This window comes from Telmatherina bonti, assembly GCF_933228915.1.
Source record: "Telmatherina bonti genome assembly, chromosome: 2".
NCBI classification, from domain to species: Eukaryota; Metazoa; Chordata; class Actinopteri; order Atheriniformes; family Telmatherinidae; genus Telmatherina; species Telmatherina bonti.
Genome location: NC_136620.1, coordinates 27,369,768 through 27,389,006, shown reverse-complemented (window position 1 = coordinate 27,389,006; position 19,239 = coordinate 27,369,768). Strand labels below are relative to the sequence as shown.

At 39.9% G+C, this 19,239-nt stretch overlaps 2 protein-coding genes across 8 annotated transcripts in view; one reads left to right on the top strand and one right to left on the bottom strand.

The window, feature by feature from the left end:
• The window catches only part of tjp1b (tight junction protein 1b), a 34,988-nt gene extending 29,456 nt beyond the window's left edge, over window positions 1-5,532 (top strand). For 3 of the 7 annotated variants that reach the window (XM_079254745.1, XM_079254748.1, XM_079254744.1), the window contains 6 exons: window positions 326-541; window positions 641-777; window positions 1,568-2,039; window positions 2,164-2,381; window positions 2,797-2,940; window positions 4,855-5,532. In XM_079254745.1, the coding sequence (XP_079110871.1) occupies window positions 326-541; window positions 641-777; window positions 1,568-2,039; window positions 2,164-2,381; window positions 2,797-2,940; window positions 4,855-4,949 (1,282 nt within the window). In that variant the 3' untranslated portion in view covers window positions 4,950-5,532. The remainder of the gene's footprint in view (window positions 1-325; window positions 542-640; window positions 778-1,567; window positions 2,040-2,163; window positions 2,382-2,796; window positions 2,941-4,854) is intronic. The other 4 variants (XM_079254750.1, XM_079254747.1, XM_079254749.1 and 1 more) reach the window with 2 other exon arrangements.
• Window positions 5,533-7,811: 2,279 nt separating this feature from the next.
• LOC306762578 (long-chain fatty acid transport protein 2-like) lies at window positions 7,812-19,239 on the bottom strand. Its single transcript, XM_079249113.1, has 10 exons — window positions 18,690-19,239; window positions 17,021-17,230; window positions 13,727-13,885; window positions 13,517-13,641; window positions 13,233-13,427; window positions 11,687-11,777; window positions 11,378-11,576; window positions 10,902-10,999; window positions 10,639-10,769; window positions 7,812-8,743 (listed from the first exon to the last, which is right to left on the bottom strand). Exons 1-10 carry the CDS (start codon window positions 19,165-19,167, stop codon window positions 8,567-8,569), a joined length of 1,863 nt encoding a protein of 620 aa, XP_079105239.1. The 5' UTR covers window positions 19,168-19,239; the 3' UTR covers window positions 7,812-8,566.

Below are 19,239 nucleotides of genomic sequence, written 5' to 3'. Positions count from 1 at the left end.
CAATACTGGATATGTTAAATGGAGGCATCTTTGAATTAAGATGTTGTTGTGTGAGCACCACCTAGTGGAGTTAAGCCTCCAAGCAAAACTTTTTCCTTTTTTTTTGCCTTTTCCCTACTCTGTCTGAAAACTATGTATTGTTCTTAAACAGATCAAATGCAAGTTAAATATTTTAATGATGATTGTGTTTCATCTTCATTAAAACTGTAACGGCGTTGGAATCTATGAGACGCCTTCTACTGAAACTTTTGCCAGCAGATTATAGATCAGACAATCTGTCAGTGCATGCGGCTCTCTGACTCGTTCGCTTTATCTTTCCGTTCAGGACTCCTGAGCCACAGAAACCTCATACAAAACCCCTAGATGATGTAGCACGTTCCAATCATTATGACCCAGATGAGGATGAGGAGTACTACAGGAAGCAGTTGTCCTACTTTGATCGCCGTAGCTTTGACAGCAAGGCAATGAGCCAACCTCCTCCTGGCATTAATCGCTTCCATGATCTGCCCAAACCAGCTCAGCTGTCCTATCCATACAACAGGTACAACATCCCACCCAATGCCAGCCGCGTTGGCTGTTTCACAACATTCCTCAACTCTGAACACAAGACCTATCAGAACTGGATTGTTTGTCATTACAGAGTGGAGTCTGTTGAGAAGGTGAGCCCAGTAGAGAAGAGATATGAACCCCTGCCCCAGATCAGCCCTTCTTCACAGTTCGGGCCTCCAGCATCTGTCGTCCCACCAAACACGCTGCCCAAACTCAGCCCCAGTGATGGTACGTTCTGGAAATAAACCTGCTGAACTCTTAAATTTCCATCCTGCACTAATTTAGTTCTTCCAAATATTTCACTAACACGGTTGAGAAGCAGAAATATGGTCTTCAGTGGGAATGAATCCAGTGTTTATGGTGACAAACATGCCACTGCACTGACCCAACCCAAGCATGTGCAGTAATTTATGTGCTTGGTGTGAGAGCATGTCAGAAGATGGAGATGATAAATGGCAGTACTCTGCCGCTGCTGTGGAAAAAGTATGTCATAAGACACTCTATTCTACTAACAAGAAAGAAAGAAAAAGTCCTATTCAGACTGTTTAATCCACGTTTCCATGCTAATGGAAAACTTTTTTTCCCTTGTTCATTTGTGGAAAAAAAATGTTTAGATGAGAGCAAAGTGACAACTACAAAATATTTGTTTTCTCAATTTGTGAAGGTTATTTAGGGTCCTTTAGAGGTTTGTTGCAAGCGTAGCTGTCTTGCCACAATTTAAATGTAGATTTATGGCTTCTGTCGCTTTAAATAATTTGTGACAAGCTTTATGATATGAATATGAGGACTCTGCGTTTCCATCTGTTGGAGAAATCTTTGTCCTTACTGCTGCATAGTTCAATATGGTAATTTATGCTTTTAGATCTTTGGAAAAGCCTCTTATCTTGCTGATAAATGAAATTTGAACCAGTTTGGTGCTTTCTGTTTTTGACAAGTGTTCAAGAAAAAAACCTTTGTATGAAATCTTTTTTTTTTTTTTCTTTTGTCAGTGCTTGATTACATTCTGTTTCTTTCCCAGCTAACTCCATACCCGAACCTTTGAGTTCGCCCAATCCTAAAGCTGACCTGCCAGCCCTCAGGCCGACCAGCCGCGATGAACCCACACCAGGTGGTTACCTGCCACCTAGGGCCCTACCTGATAAATCTCCAGTCAATGGCACCGAACCAGCACCCCAAAAGCCACTGGGTGCTCCCATGCCCACCAGCTATAACCGCTATGTCCCCAAGCCTTACACCAGTGCAGCTCGGCCCTTTGAGCGCAAGTTCGAGAGCCCCAAGTTCAACCACAATCTGCTGCCCAACGACACACAAGTGAAGACCGACCTCCTCAGTAAGCCCAGCGTCGGGAGCAACAGCAGTGGAAAACCTCAGCTGTCACCACAGCCCCTCGATCATGACAGTGGTCTGGACACCTTCACGCGCACTATGGACAACAGGCCTAAATACCAGCACAATAACATCAATGCCATTCCCAAGGCCATCCCAGTAAGGTAAGAAATACCCAGCAGCAGCGAGTTGTCCGAGGATAATTACTGAGCTGTCCTCTGCTGGGCGTTATTTTCCGGCTGCACTGCTTTGACTGATAATGCTGACTTTTCTGTCCCGGTCCCTCAGTCCCAGTGCACTGGATGATGACGATGAGGACGAAGGGCACACAGTGGTCGCCACCGCTCGGGGGATCTTCAACTGTAACGGAGGGGTTTTGAGCTCCATCGAGACAGGTGTCAGCATCATCATCCCCCAGGGTGCCATCCCTGAGAGTGTGGAGCAGGAGATTTACTTTAAGGTGTGCCGGGACAACAGCATCCTGCCCCCCCTTGACAAGGAGAAAGGTCAGTGCCTCAGCACAGAGATTCCCTCCATGTTGCGTGTGTCAAAGAATAAGTTACAGAATGTGATGTAAGGTATGTAAGACAAAGTGCTGGTCTGCTTCAGATAGAGCTGCTAAAGTGAAGGGAGTTTTTATTTAACATGTTACACTATAATATTTTAGTTCTACTCAGACTGGAGAACCCCAGAAGGAAGGAAGTTGGTCACGCAGATAGAAATCCTCCATGCAGAGTGGGATACCTGTAGATGTAAAGATACTTTAATCCACATTAATCGACTGAACTTCATTTTCCCCTCAGTATAAAGTCCTGCTACCGCCTTCTTTTCTGCCTGATTGGTTAAATAATAATCCTTTTGTACTGGCCAATTCTTTGTGTTTAATATGTGGAATTTCAATCTTGTTGTACATTCATACAGGAGAAACGCTGCTAAGTCCGCTGGTGATGTGTGGCCCTCACGGACTCAAGTTCCTGAAGCCGGTGGAGCTGCGCTTACCTCACTGTGCGTCTATGACCCCTGATGGTTGGTCTTTTGCTCTAAAATCCTCCGACTCCTCGTCGGGTACGCTGTCCTCTCTCTGTCCTTTTGGGGTCTGTGGGCTGGCTTTGATTGAAGAGGAGAGTTCATTAATGATTTTACAACCACCTCTTCTGTTTTCCATGTTCCCCTCACTCTTTCATCATGCTTTTACTTTGTGGGCACTTACCTTTATGCAAATATTAGACTACCTGATAGCTGTAACAGCTGTTTGGTGCGTATGCAAAAGCAAGCCCCCCCCCCCCCCCCCCCCCCCAAATATGCTCATAGTCTCTAATGTTCATTTCTGAAATGGATTCATATTTAGTTACTTTTTTTTTTTTTTTTTTTTTTTTTTTTTTACAGTAACATATTTAGTTACTTTTTTTTTTTTTTTTTTTTTTTTACAGTAACATATTTAGTTACTATTTAGTAACACATCATTTGATGAATTTCAAGTCCCATTTTTAATGTGTGTAAAATAAGCTATTCAGTTATATTTAATACACTTGAAATACACATCTGAAAGCACAGAAGGATTTATTCCGTTTTTATTTTTATTTTAAATAATTAATATAAAATGGAATTACTTAAGTTCATCTTTACAATCAGCTTGGTGTTAATAGTTTTATTATGCTCCGTGTTGTGTTGCTTTGTTATGTCAGTAGTAGTTGTGAATACTCGGTGTCTGACCTGCAGCAGACAGTGGTCAGAAGGAGGAGGGAGGGTGACTGATGAAGGAGCTAAGCTATTTGCTGCTTGCTGCTGAGCCACAGAACAGATCATTTCTCCATCTAATACTACGCAGCCTAAATAAAAAGTTGCAGCAGCCTGAGTGAATGTTTTATACACTCATTTTTACATCATCCTACTTGTGGAGGAGTCGGTTTTCTATCCTGTTGCTGATTAGTTGTGGTTCAAAATTCTGCATGTCAGATTCCCGAATACCAAGTACAATACATCATTCTTTTTTTTTTTTTTTTTTTTTTTTTTTTTTAGTCTTTGCAAAAGTATTGCTTAGCAGTTAGCTTGTCAACAAGTCTGACACAGCCCCTGCCAGACTCAGCTGGTGACAATAGTTTATTCACCAGAACTATTCTTAATATTTTTTAGGTTTGAACTGTTTTAAATGGCAGAAATTTGCTTTTCTGATTTTTTTTTTGTTTTGTTTTGACTGAACAGCTTACAAATGTCTTTTTCAGTAATAATATGTAATGTCATTTAAAGCAGGATGGGCAGCTGGGGTCCTGGAGTGGCACAGTCCTGTTGGGAGTTTCCCTGCTGCAACACACCTGACTCAAATCAGTAGGTAGTTAGCAGACTGAGTTTGATGACAAGTTCTGCACCAGTCTGCTAATTAGTACTGATGTTTCAGGTGCGTTGCAGCAGGGAAACTCCTAACACTTGCAGGAGTTCCACACTCGAGGACCCTAGTAGCCCAGCCACCCATGCTTCAGATGACGCCTCATGCGAGACGTTTGCATTTGAAATTGCAACAAACTGGCCCAACTTCATCTAGACGGTTTCATAGAAAGAAGTTATGTTTTTTGTTTTGTTTTGGGTTTGTTTTTTTTAGCTGGAGTGCCATGTTTCACTTTCTTCCAACATAGCTTTTCCTAACAGTTTCATCAGTCGTCCAAGTCATTTCAGTCAGATATCAGTCAATGAAGGATACTTGAGGCAAAAGTTTGCTGTGACATCTCAGACTATTACATCTCTAGCAGTATAAAGTAAATAAAGTATTAATGAATAAATAATGAAGACCAGGTAAAATTTGTAGCACCACTGTCAACTTAAACACCTGGATTGTGAGCAGGTTTCATAAACTCTTCAGTATTTTATCATATGAAAGGGCTTTATGTGGAATTGTAACAATCAGTTTTACTTTAACTTTGTCTTTTCGTGTTTTGATGTGTATGTGAGTCGCTCCGAGAGCTGACATGTCTTTATTTCCTGCAGGTGATCCTAAAACCTGGCAGAACAAATCTCTTCCTGGAGATCCGAACTACCTGGTGGGTGCAAACTGTGTGTCTGTGCTCATCGACCACTTCTGAAGAGGGCAACAGCTGGCCTGTTACTGAATGTGATAAACCGGGGAATTCCATTGGCCCTGCTGTGCCCCCTCCCCCGCGGTGGGGTGCATACTGCTTGATGAAGTATGAACTTGATCCTCTCACATTGTTTACTGCGCCCAAAATTAAAAGAAAAAAAAGAACGAAAGAAAACACTCTCACACACACAACTACACAAGGAGAGTCGGAGGAGTCCAGCACCCCACGCGGCTGTACTCTCGTTTGTTTCTTTACTATATATCTATTTTTTTGTTTTCGGTGCTTTCAAGGCTTGCAAAAAAACGAAGATTAAAACAAGTTATCTAAACTAAGGAACTGAAGTTGGAATGCATGACCAGTGCCACAGACTGAATGATCACATTTTGACATTTTTAGCTAATTTTGTAAAAGGTTAGAGCAGTGCAAGAAAAAAAAAAAGAAAAAAAAGTGAATTTTGAAAACTTATTTAATATTCCAATGGGATTTTTGTGTACCGTTAAAGAAAAAAAAAACACTCACAAACAGCAAAGTTTGTATATGCAAAACTTTTGTTTGTGAGTTCGGTGGTCATGCGTTTCACTCATGAAGGATCTCTGAGGACTCGGTGAGCCTGACTCATGAAGGAAGATGTAATCGTCATAAAGATGGGGGGGGGGGGGGGGGAAACACTAAAGAATGATCAAGTATTAGTGTCAGATTCCCGTTTTGTTGGAACGGATTGCTCTCTGATTAAACTGCTGTTTTGTAGAAAAGTTTTATCGTAGGTAAAAATACTGACTTGATTTTACAAACTCCTGCTGTCTAGAGATCTATGCATGTGCTATGACTCAGGTCCAGAAGCCTGCTACTACTAAGTTCAACACATGAAAACCCCATCGTACACTGCAAGCAGTGATGCCTTATCTGCATATTAACTTTTTCAGTGAAACTTTAAAACACCGGATCCTTGAGTTGTAACGATCACTACCGAAGGAAAAGCTGTCTCTGCGTTTTCTCATCTACAGTGAACTTGGATTTTAGCACACGAGAATAACTGGGGCTGATGAAAAGGTATGCTTTCTTTACTGCTATGCATATGAAGTCTGAGGAAATACACAAAGCTAGAAGATGTTTAAATTGTGGCTGTACATACTGCTAGCATATGGCCTTGGTTCTCTGTACATTAACTTTTGTACATCTTTGTTATTTTGTATAAAAGAGAAAACATTTGTTTAAAAAAGAGGAAGCGGTAACATTGGTTATGTTTGTATTCTGGTTATACCCCTGAGCCTTGGAACTGACATAAACAGTAATAAGTCCGACTTTTCTACCAACATATCCACACAGACAGACACACTACTTAAGGCATTTTTATCTGTCAGAAAACTTTTTATTCTTATTTACAAAATAAAGAAGTGCTTGGTTTAACTGATTTTAAAAGACGTACTTGAGGGGGGCTGCTGTGAAGAGTGGTCCCTTCCTTTATTTGTGATACTGGATGCTGTATTGTGTGCCCCGAAATGTATTTTTGTACTAATAGACAATTTATTATGGCACATCAGTACTATTTTTCTTTTGATATGATAACACTGCTTCAAGTTTATTTTCCTGTGTGGCTGACATTCTTTTTATTTATTTTGGTTTTAATTTGGTTCAGTTTTTTTTGGTTTTTCCTTTGCAACACATTTCTAAGTATACCACTGTATTACTAAATAAATTCCTTTATAAAGTAAATCTTTTTTGGGATTCAAGTGTTGTTGCTCCAGGTTTCCAGATGTTTTCAGTGTTTCTGCTGAACAGCTAAAAGAATTCCAATGGTTGCAATTGTCATGATCATTTTGTGTGTGTTAAACCATTATCTTATTTTTCATCTTTATGATATATAAATATTGGCAACTAAGTAGTCTGAATTATTATCTACAAAGTATTTAGAAAGTATTTTGTTTTAAGTAAGATTCTGAATTGTTAAAACTGAAGGGGAAAAAATGTTTTTTTTATGAGAGGAAAATCACTTCAGCATTTACTGATCTGGTTTGGTGTTCGCAGTTTATCCCATTCTCCAACAGATGGTTGAGCTCCATCAAGCTGAAAGCTCCTGGACTGCTGTCTTAAAGTTTGGTTTCACATCCTAAAGACTACAAGGGGTTGTAAAATTCATCTGATCCCACTTTGCTTTAACATTTCATGAAACAAACCAGGCCTTTTGAACAACATATCCCAATGTTCGCCCCAACTGGTGCTGAATAGACAAATACTGGAGGAGACGACAAACACTTCCTCATGTACTGGGCAATGCAGGGCATCTGCACATGGTCACTACAATCTAAGTTTAGTAAACTTCCAGCATTAGGTTTACTTGAGGTAAACCATGACCTACAATTTTAGATTTATCAGTTTGCTGCTGCTTTTATCATGCAGGTCTGGAGGCGGGTCCCGTCACCTCATGGTGTGATTTGAGTCTTACTGAGAATAGTTTGATCTGCCAAAAATCTGGTATGACATGCTCAACTCAACCACTAGCCCAGGATATGGATTCATTTCTGCTGAACAAACATTTTGGGGTTTTTTCTTACTCACAAAACCAAATGTCAACATTCAACCACCTAACTGTCACATAGGCAGAAATATAAGTATACATGCCAAGCATATTTTGGGAGGATGTTCTGGCGGAACTATAAATATCGTAGGATGTTTTGTTTACATGACCTGACACATCAGGATGTTCATTTTGAGGACCATAAACATGAAATGTTGACCAGCAATCCTGCTTCATGGAAATGGCTCAAAGAAAAACCATCTTAACCTGAAATGACTGGCTGAACATAAAGAAAGTGCGTCATGGAAACATGTATACCTTAAAAATTAAACTGTTTAATGAGAGTGAAATTAGTCAGTTTGTGGAATTCTTTACAAAATATGTACATTGAGTTTTGTTAAGCTATGACACTCCTATGTTCCTGAGTTTTGTTATATGCAAATCAACATTAAAGTAATTAAGCTTCCATTTCCTATTTAAAAGAAAAAAAAAAAAGGAACACTGCAAAAGCTCCTCGGTGCATCGGGCTTTCCTAAATCTGCTGCACTCACATTTAGAACTAAGATTCAAGGCAAACTTGGTTCTTGCAAAAATAGGTGCCTGTTACTCATTTTCATGCGTTTAAGACAAAGTTATTTCTTTTCAGACAATATTTTTTTGTAAAAAAAAAAAATTTTCTTTTGGTGTTACAAAGCAGCAACTAGTAAATGGTTGTCTGACAGGTCCTTTCAACTGAGAAAACTGCTGTTCTGGGTGTAGTCAAAAAAAAAAAACTTGACATGTCACTGATCAGCTATGTCTGTATAAATCCACCTCTGATTATTGATTATTGTAAATAAATCAGTATCTAGTTAATGCACATCTTTGTAAAATCTGAGCAACGTGAGTCAGAGGAAGTTTGTAACTAAAATACAGCAGTGAGTGACGCATGGCTGCAAATCTGCAAGTGCACACAATAGTTGTTTTTAAAAAGTCTCTTCAAACGAGATGTGATGTACCAAAACATGATTAGTTGACAGATGAGGTCTGTTTAGGAGCTGTCGTATCTTCATTAGAAGAAATAAAACAAAAAAAAGGTTTCACCTTAACAACTTAAGTTTCTGTGTTAGAGTTTGATTTCCCTTGAAGCAATTGCTTTGTAGATCTCCTCCGTCATGGGTACGTAAGTCTTTTTCTCAGGATCCAGGAAGTACAATGGATCTTTGATGAGAGCAGGGTTGAATCCTTCTTCTACCAGTTTCACTTTCTTCATTTTGAATGTTCCAGTCATCTCCAGACACGACTGCAAAACAACAATTTGATCACATTATGAGCTAGGCATTGGCTGATTTCTGGGTTTACATTCACTCTGCAGGCAGCGGATTCACCAGCGAGAGCCACTGCAGTCTCTATTGTCATGCTGTTATGTCTTGGTAGTAATATGGGATTATCTATTCCCACAATGCTGACAGTATGCTACAAGAGCTAAATGAAAAATGTAAATCATAAAGCATTAAATCACTAAACCTGGAAATGGCTAATATGCAAGAGGCACAACTTCTTTTTATTACTTTAAATTAATGCAAATTTTCAAAATTCGTTGCATGTTTTGATTTATCTTGTGCACAGATGTACTGTATATGGGCAGCAGAGCAGTCCTTCACCCTGATGCCTACTTTTAACTTTCTTTACTGTAAACCAGGTGGTTCTACAACACAATGGTCTGTTCTGGTGGGTCAGAGAAGATGAACTAACCATAAAATCCACAGTTGCTGCAGAACCCTGGACTATCAGTGCTAGCTGCTGAAACTAAACAGTCTTGACAAATAAAGTGTTATCCATTCAGGCTTAAAAAAAAAAAAAAAAAAAAAAGCACTCTATAAATATGCTCAAAATCAGTAGATGGAAGTGTGTTTACAGCTTTTTTTTTTTTTTTTTTTAAAGCAGCAAGAATATAAATAATGGAAGGAGTCATGGAGACGGGTGTTTGTTAGTGGTACCCTTCATTCTTCATATAACACATGCTCAGTAAGCATGGTAAAATAATGCTGACATGTTTATAAGGACCTGCAAATATCTGCAAATCATGTTTTGACAGGAGCTCATGGCTTGTTAAACGGGTCAGGGCTTAGTACTGTGTATCCTTGTCTAGTACACATGAAGGAATGAGCTAAAGTATGCTAAATTTAAAAAAAAAAAAAGTGTTTAATTACACTCTTAATTACAAAGATTGTTGTTTTAACACTGTATCTTCAGAAATATCTATAAATTACTATTATGATCTGTGAGATGCATTTCTTAATTATCCAAAGTGAGGAATCTAGCAGACATAGACCAGACATTTTTGGATCGGATCATTAGCATCAGCAGCCTTTAGATAGTTCAGGTAGTAAGAAATAAATGCAATAAAACATGGCCGCTACAAGGGTTGCATTACCTAGAAAACTGCTGTTAGCAGTGAAACTACACCCTTATCAAATACTTACAACACCCCTAAACACTGTGTTAATTGTGTGCATCCCTCCCTCCATGACATGCAACATCATCCCTCCTGTCACTGCCAGACTGCACGGCAGCGCTTTCTTGCCCAATTTTCCATCTTCCCAAAACATTATTTTTTCCACAGGAATCTCTCAGACGAATTGTGCCTGCAGTCTAAGGTGCAGCACTCAGCCTCAGCAACATCTATCACAGAGACAGGACAGTCACCGTCTGCTTGCTGCCTCAGTCCTCATTCATTCTACAAATATGAAGCACATTAAAGCTCTCCTTAAATCACTGCTCTGACTTTCTGTGTGGCAAAGGACAGAGTTTAAAACCTGGATGCTTGTCAATAAACCAGCAAGGGGCTCAGTGATTTAGGTTGCGTTGCATCCAGACCCGACAGCTGACAGCCAGGACAGGCCTACACTGTGTTCTCAGGATTACAAGTAAAGGTGAAGACGCTTTCCTGTCAGCTTATTTAAATGAGAACTCAAAATCATTGGTTTGCTGCAACTTTAAAATGACTTAAAACATACAACAACCCACCTTGAATTGTCAAAACTTTTAATCAAAAAGGACAATATTGAGGATATCCTTAAGCAATTCTTCATTTTAAACTCTCAGGCTGTGTGGAGATGAACTGTAAACTCTGAGGGGCACCTCTAATCATCTGCCTGACAAATGTACACATGCACCAAATGATTCAATTTTCACCTGAACTCTGATGAATCTGGGTCTCGCGTAAGCCGGAAGGTAGCTGACGACCTGCTTGTAGGTGTCTGAGCAGTCAAATTCTTCCCCTTCCCTCAAAGTGATGGCCGCCATGCCGATCCGCCCCTCGTGACCTGGTCAGGGTGATTCCAGGCAGACAGATATATTTATGTAAAGATGTCCACGGACAGGGTAATCGCCTCATCTTTATGCAGCGAGAACTATACAATATTTGCACAAGCCTCTGTAAAGTTGCAGTACTTTACCTTCAACTTTAACTCCATAAACATTAGCTTCTAAGATGCAATGAGCCATTGTGAGAATGTCTGCAACCTCAGACGTGGCCACATTCTCACCCTTCCATCTGCGACAAAGAGCAAGCAAATAATAAACACATGAAATAAGATACAAAGATCATAACAAAGTTAATTAATCTAAATTCTGGCTAAAACAAAAAGACAAAACTGTACATCAGTCAAGTTTCTTTATGGTCATTTAGCCATGTGTCGGTACATACAGAGAATTAAAATGACTGCTTTCTAAGGCCACAGTGCTACTAAATAACACACATTAACTGGAAAAAAACATTAAAAAATAATATACAGAACAATTTGAGTAATAAAATAAGATCAATTCAAATAATAATAGTGAGTAAATAAATGGGACAAGTACAAACAGAAACCGGGTGTTGATGATATAAAGCGATTCTAAAGTAAAAAAAAAAAAAAGAATCCCAACTTGCCTGAAGGTGTCGCCGACTCGATCCTGAAAGTAGACAAACTTATCATGGTCAAACCGAAGCAGATCACCAGTGTTGAAGTACAGGTCGCCTTTTTTTAAGACATCGCGAAGCCTTTTCTTCTCAGTCTGTTGCTTGTTACCAGCGTACCCAACAAAGGGAGACCTCTGAGTTACTTTTCCAACCAAAAGCCCCGTCTCACCTGACCAAGTCAAGAAAATTCAAGGAATTACATTCACTGCAACAGATGATCAGCATCTTGTTTGTGCAAAACTAAAATGTTTTTGTCTTTGGTTTTTGTAGGAAACTCACCAGTGGCTGCTTCGATGCACAGACCCTCAGAGTTTCTGACAGGCTCTTCCTTCTCAATGTCAAACTTGATCAACGTGTAGGGGAAGAAAAACTGGGAAGGACAAATATAACCATCATGAGATCAAGCTGTTTTTTGTGACTGCCAGGTTTGGCTTTGGAAGCAGATTTGTGAGGACTCAAACACCAACATTAAGATGTTTTCTGAGATTCTGCATGAAACTCGGAGTGATGAGGTGAAGAACCAACTGGAGTGGTCATTTGATTTATGCCCGAGAGAAAGACCACTTCGTATAAGAAATAGGAATGATGCTGCAAAGTGTGAGGAGATAAACTGGACTTATGGTAACAGATAACACAAACCTTCCAAAAGAGTCTATAAAATAACACATATCATACGTATGCACACAGCATCTTATTGTTTTGTTAGTTTGTTTTTTAACAATCCCATGGTTTATTTTTCTCAAACTGGTCAGCAGACTGAAGAGTATCTTTGTCCCATTTTCTACTCTGTGAACAAACTCTATGACACCATTTATAATTTATTTTAATACTTCAGAAATGGTCTAAATTACAACTATAGATATTTTTCTGCATTTACAGCATAAAATAAGCGCTGATATCAGTTCCTGTCAGCCGGTTTCCCGTTCAGTGCTCATTTCTTTGCATTTTCCTTCTGCAAAGCCTGATTTTCTTGTAATCTTTTTCAGTGGTCTTAAGCAATAATCTCTCAGACTTTCTGAAAGTTTTGAAACTCTTTCCTTGGTCATTGACTACTTTTTTCAAATTTATTTTCAGCCAAGTCCTTCTACCTGACTATTTTCTGACTTCACATTGACCCACGAATCATGCACATGTAAAAAGATCAGTACTTTGTTATCAAAAGCCTGTTGCATAGACACATTATTGTACTCAATGTCTTTAGATCCATCGATGATAAATGCAATGGATATTACAGTTTCACACCTATAAAACAATATTTTTAAACTAACAAGGTGATTCCTGAAGAATTGTTAACCAAAAACTTGTATCAGTGATGTGCATAATCCTGAAAAAGAATAAGGAAACTGGACAAATGGAGGGAAAATAAGAAGTGTTGGATCGAAAAAATACTGTCCAGGGGATGAACAGTATCTGCAGGTGATGTAACCAAAAAGCACCTGACAGAGATGCATCTGGAGCTTTAATCTAATGTTAATTGAATAGTTGGCAAAAAATTTCCCCCCAGTTATTCAGTTTTAATCATGTACTTAACTTCTTCAATGAATCATATCTTCTACGTTTGAGGTAATCTGTCTCAATACTTCAATACCCATAAACCTCAGCCTAAGATGCCAAAAAGAGAAATCTAGTCATCAGCAAAAGTAGCAGCACATTTGAAATACTTCACTATTCGGTATGTGAGAGACAACGCAAGGTTTCCCATTCCTTACGAGACTAACGTGTAGTTAGAAATAAATCATCCCATCAGAGCAGATTCTCAGATTTGGAGTCTGTAGAGCTGCATGTTTTCACCAATAACAACACCAGAAACACTTCCTGATCCTACCCTGTGCACAAAGTTGACTCTTCCCACTGCACCGATCTTGGATGTGTAATTGATGAAACCAATGTTTCCTTCAGTGGCGGCATACAGCTCTCTGACTTTAATGTCCCCGAAGCGATTCAGAAACTCGGACCAAACGTCAGTTCTGACTCCGTTGCCGATGGCGATTCGCACTTTGTGATTCTTCTCATTTTCTTTCTGCAAAACAGTAATGATTGAAATGGGAGATGTGCACAAACATCCACAGTCAGAATGATGCAGCAGCAAGCTGACCAGGACGCTTTTACCTTTGGCGTGTTGCAGAGATAGCGCATTGTTTCACCAATGTACTGCATCACTGTCACATTATACTTCCTGCAGTCTTCCCAAAACTGAGAGGCAGAAAACTTTCTCCTCAAAATGATGGTTATACCTGCAATTGACAGAAAATCTCATCTCTCTCAGCCGCAGTGTTTTTCTTTCTTCTGCACTTCTGTGACAAATAAAAGGATCACTACCTCTCTCGATAGCTCCAACCATCCCGATCAGGAAGCCTGCGCTGTGATAGAGCGGCAGGTTGATGTAGAAGATGTCCTCTGCCGTGACTCCACATGCTGCCTGGAGGAAGGAGGCAGCCCACACCCTCTCATGGGTCACAACAGCTGCTTTAGGCAAACCTTCCATAGTCAGAAGATGACAAATCATTAAGCACCCTACTTTAGACCTTTTTCAAATGGGACTAATTTCATCAAGCATATGCAAACTGATATTATTCCCATTCTCCTAAACAAACTAAATATATCAGTTATTCTGGTCCTGGAGGCTGATGCTGTAACACTGAAAGTTGTACCAAAGAAAAGCTATTCTACACCAGCCACTGTGTAACCATCACATCTGATGCAGCTATCTGCTGACACAGCTATCCATGACCTCCAGCTTACGAAGAACACGCTGCCATACAAGGGCTGCACGGTGGCGTAGTGGTTAGCACTGTGGCCTCACAGCAACAAGATCACTGGTTCAATCCTCAGCTGTTCTCTCTGTACTGTTCTTCTGTGCTTCTCTCAAGGTACTCTGGCTTCCTCCCACCAATTACTCTATGTTGTGAATGGTTGTCTGGGATAGACTCAGGTGTCAGAAACACCTTCGAGTTACAGCTTCCCAGAGGCTTTCATGCTGAAAGTTGTACCAAATGAAAGCTATATTCTCCACCAGCCACTGTGTAACCATCACAGCTGACACAGCTATCCATGACCTCCAGCTTATGAACCTCCTGTTGAGGACCTTCTGTCCTCAACATAGCTACAGACCTGGTAGGCCCAGAGTCTCACTTTCTGTTTGAGAGTGAAATGTGACTGGCTCACTACTCTTTAGGTGTCACCTCAATAAAATTAGTTCAAATTTACACTGTTGTTAATGTGTTTACAACCACATGCAAGAACATTTTATTAGCTTTCAATTGGTACAACTTTCAGTGCTACAGCATCAACCTCTGGGAAGCTACAATGAAAACAAGGACATAATGTCCCAAATTTTGCATTGTTTTTGAAAAACATCAACAATAAAACTACATGGCTCATGAGGCAGGCATAGCCAAGGTCCAAGATCAAAGTAAATGATATATTTAGTTTATTTAGACCTTGGAGAATGGGAATAATATCAGTTTGTATATGTTTGATGAAAAAGGTCAAATTTGAAGAGGTCTAACCCTACTTGATACCTTAAAACTCAATCCTGCTGTGTGATCCGCCTATTTAATGTGCATGTACTAACATGCACATTTTTAAAGCTTAACTACTCCACATTTCTGCAACTGAATAAAATAATATCATGCTTTCAGGTTTTAACTCAAATTCAATTTTTATTCACGCTCATCGCTCACACGGCCATGTTTCCACATAGGCAGCTGTATCATACACTCAGTAAGCACTACCTGCTCAACACTAAACAAGCGGATAAAGTTAGCGGCAAGCTGGTGACCATAATGGCGCATTTAGCAGTTAAAGTGCCAGAGATTTTCAGGGGGAATTAATGTCACTGAGCAGACACTGAAAACAAGCACCACCTCTGCTAGTGCCAGCTGGATGTGTTAACACGGCTGGTCGACACTATAATGCTTGTTTTGCTTACCATGAAATGACAACAAATCTAAGCATTCTTACTCAGTCCTACTAGGAGCTGCATGCATATTAGTTTCTGTTGTTTTTTGTTTTTTTTACCATGATGACAGCAAACGCAGTCTGCTTACAGTCAGGCGAGTGATCTACATCCAACAGATTCTTGTTGAGTAAGTGGTCTTTAATGTAAGCAAAAATGAAAAAAGGAAACACACTCTGAAGTGTTTCTATCAGCAGTAAAACATTAGACTGATGTGCTAATGTGAGAGAGTGCAAGTCCCCCCAACCTGTTTGTTCAGTCATGGTAGCAACATCATGTACTAACATGAGAAAATCTAACACACCTCACAGAGCCGGCTTCATTTTCAGCTGCATGAGGAACGATTCTCTGTGAGGAACGATTTGAGATTAACTCAACATTATACATTTTCTTGAAGCTTGTAGAGGGTTGAGTCAGTCAACAACTTTAAATGTCTTGATACATCATCTCATTCCACATCCAACCAACTTTTATACGTTATCAATCGGCCTGAGCTGATTGGAAATCTGAAGAAATGGGAAAATCAGTGAGAGGAAGTCAGGATCTTAGAAAAAGAAACTCATGGGATCCTGGCATCCATCCTGGATGGATGGGATGGATGGATGGATATGCGCCCCAAAATAGCCATTAAATTCATGTATAAACTTAGAAAAAGCCAATAAAATGATTTTTTGTCATTTATTTTAGTAAAATTTTAACACTTGAGATTGTCAAAATCACCAGGAATTGGACTTTGATGAGATTCATTCATTCATTCATTCATTCATTCATTATCCTAACCGCTTAATTCAATGAAGGGACGTGGGGAAACTGGAGCCTATCCCACCCATCTTTGGGCGAAAGACAGGGTACACCCTGGATAAGGTCACCAGTCCAACACAGGGCGCTTTGATGAGATCTTGTGAATTTGGTCTTTTCACAAGAAAAAAGAGCAGCAGACATGATCCGGCTGCTGCTCACGTGTGTGTGTGAGCCACTAACGCTTTACTGGTGCCATGTACAATATGTTGAAATGCATTTCATGTAAATTTGCTTTTTGGTATAAATATGTGACTTAGATAGGTGTTGGCTTTGGGTGGGCTCTCATCCTGCTGAGGGTTTTATTAGTCTTTAACCGTCACTAAATTACTTTTGAAGAAAACTGTCAGAAAACTAAAACATACTATTTAATATTTGGGTGAGTGGCTTCACATTTCTTCCATTTTCATGCATGAGCAAAATGAAAAATACACATACCTGCAAATGGTGTCACTATTCCACCAATTTATGGGTGAAAATGTGCCACGATATTCTGCAATGTGCCAACAAAGGCAGGAAAGAAGAAAAACTAACCAGGATGTTAAAAAAAAAAAAAAAAAAACAGGTCTGAAAATGAGAAAAAAGTCTGAAAAGGTTTGAAAAGTCTGACTTCAGAAATAAATTGATCCTATTTGCTAGAATGTAAACACTGCATATTGTTGCATTAATATGTGTTCCTGCTGCCAGTGGATGTGTTATTAAAGCCAAATGCCAACCAACTTGGAGGCATCCCTTTAAATGTTTAACATCTCTCAGAAACCAATGAACTCCACAAAAACATGAACACCTACTTGAGAGCTGCAAGAAAGGATATCTGCATGTGGGTTTCAGGTGTAAAAGTGTAATACTGAGCATACCTGTGGTGCCAGATGTGTAGATGTAAAGAGCAGTGCTCCTGATGTGGATGTTGGCCCGAAGCTCCCGGGACAGGGGCTCATCTGAGGCCTGAGAGATCCTCTCGGACAAAGTGGTGATACCCTCTGTGCTGCAGTTGTCTGACAAGAGGTACACACGGATACCCTGCTCCCTCAGCGTTGGCAGAACCTCTTCCACAGACTCCTGCAGCTCTGCAAATACAGAAAACCATTCAGCCTAGCAGTGTCAGAGTACTGCATTGCGTAATGTTGCACATGTTGGCCTGTCTCATGTTACACACTGGGACATGAGCACGTGGTGCAGGAATTTCAGCTAAAACACATACATTTCCCTGTACAGACACTTAAACTGGGGAGTTTTACTTTAAACTTCTCGAAGCTGAACTGGAAGCACAATATCTGAAAACATTTGGGAAAAGTAGTAAAAAGACACACATTGCCTTGATCCTGCACTCAGTTCTGATATGTTTGAAGTATCTCCATATCTTCACCACTACAGTGTGGTTTATTAGTCAATGGAACGAACAAAACAGAGAAGAAATAAGATATTTACAAACATTAGAGTTTTTCCACATCATCATTCTTGACAAGTCAGGTGCTGAGTGATTTAATAATGTGGCTCATATCAAGTCTTTAGCTTCTTCACGCTCCCATCAAATCTCTTTGAATCAGAGTGACGAACTTGCAACTCAAGCAGTTCTTATCATTGTTATATTATTACTTCATACCTCCAGGGTAGATTAGATCAATAGCAGCCTTTGAGCAGAGTTTTAAGGTTGTTAATGATTGATGAGCCTAAAGTCGTTAGGAAGCTCAGTAGTCCTGGGAGGACATTATACGTCTTTACTTGCAGGCAGCGTGTAAAAGGAGTGGCAGGTGATGACATTAACTATTTCACTATCAATAGTGGAAAGTCTCACTATTAATCATCTGCAGAGGAAATAAATTGCCTGTTTAATAATAGCAAAACATAACTTTGAACAGAAGTTGTGGTTGAATGTAAGTTTTAAAAAAAAAAAGAACTGATACAAAAAATAAAACTATCAAAAGTTATAAACTTCAATGCAATTCCCTTAAAAAGTATTTGGTAAATCTTACTGTCATGCAAATATTATTTTAATACTGCTGCAAGATGAAGTCTAGCTATTGTCAATAGTTTAAACCTGCTGAAACTTGAGCTTGGGGTCCCAGCATGGGTCTGGGCCCTCCAAAGAGTCATATGATCAATCAGAGGGGTTTATAAGTGATTAATGGTCAGAAAAGCTCAAAATACCTCTCCCTTAGATAAACCTAAGATGTCAAGAGCGTTTGGGCATTTCTGTCAACTTAACCATGTCTAAAATGTGACAAAATGTTTTTCTTTAAAACAGTGTTCTTTAAAGTGTCTGCAGACTCAAAACTTGGGGGTGCTGTTCTTTTCTTTTCATAATCTTAGCACGTGTTTGTATTTACTGTTAATCCCGAAGTTATTGAAGTGAAAAGTGAATCATTTCCCCCACTTGTTGCACAACTGAAGTACTGAAAACCATCTGTGACTGACTTATTGAACTATGAACTTTGCAGAGCTAAAACCCAGTTAATAAGACAGTGGTGGGGTGGGAGAGCCCCCCACCCTGACAGATCTAGTCCATGACACTGTACAGTCTCTGACCTGGAGAAGTGATGATCACTTTGGCCCCGCAGCAGGAGAAACAGTGCAGCAGAGATTTGGATCTTATGTTAAAGTTAAGGAGAGCGGCCGGACAGCCCAGCTTGGCCAAACCAAGCCATGTCCAAATTAAACTTGGCTCATTGGGAAGAAACAGGGCGACAGTGTCCCCTTCCTTCAGCCGGGCTTCTGCCTGCAGAGCTCTGGCCACCTTGTTGCTCTGTTTGTCCATTTCGCCATAAGAATACGCGCGATCCTCAAAGTGCACGAAGATCTTAGCAGGGTGTCTACTTGCCGCATCCAAGAAACAGTCCAAGATGCTGTAAAAGGGTTTGATTTTCTTGTACTTGACCAGTCTGATGCCGAGTTTGAGGCTCCTCAGAATGTACGCGCAGTCCTCGCTGAAGTAAGGAGAAAAAGTCCTGATGTATGAAAACAGCAGCACAGCCAGGCCGGCTAAAACGGTGAACCACATGTACATGTCGCAGAGAGGGGTTCAGCAATCAGAGGAGGTGGAAATGGTGAAGTTTCTTGTTAATATTTGTGACAAAGT

What these genes read in the sequence shown, in the direction of transcription:
- LOC306762578 (XM_079249113.1), bottom strand. Translation starts at nt 19,167, where the DNA reads ATGTACATGTGGTTCACCGTTTTAGCCGGCCTGGCTGTGCTGCTGTTT. An exon ending in TTATGGAGTTAAAGTTGAAG is followed by an intron (nt 10,770 to 10,901) that starts GTAAAGTACTGC and finishes CACCCTGACCAG; the next exon opens with GTCACGAGGGGCGGATCGGC. An exon ending in CCAGATTCATCAGAGTTCAG is followed by an intron (nt 8,744 to 10,638) that starts GTGAAAATTGAA and finishes GTTGTTTTGCAG; the next exon opens with TCGTGTCTGGAGATGACTGG.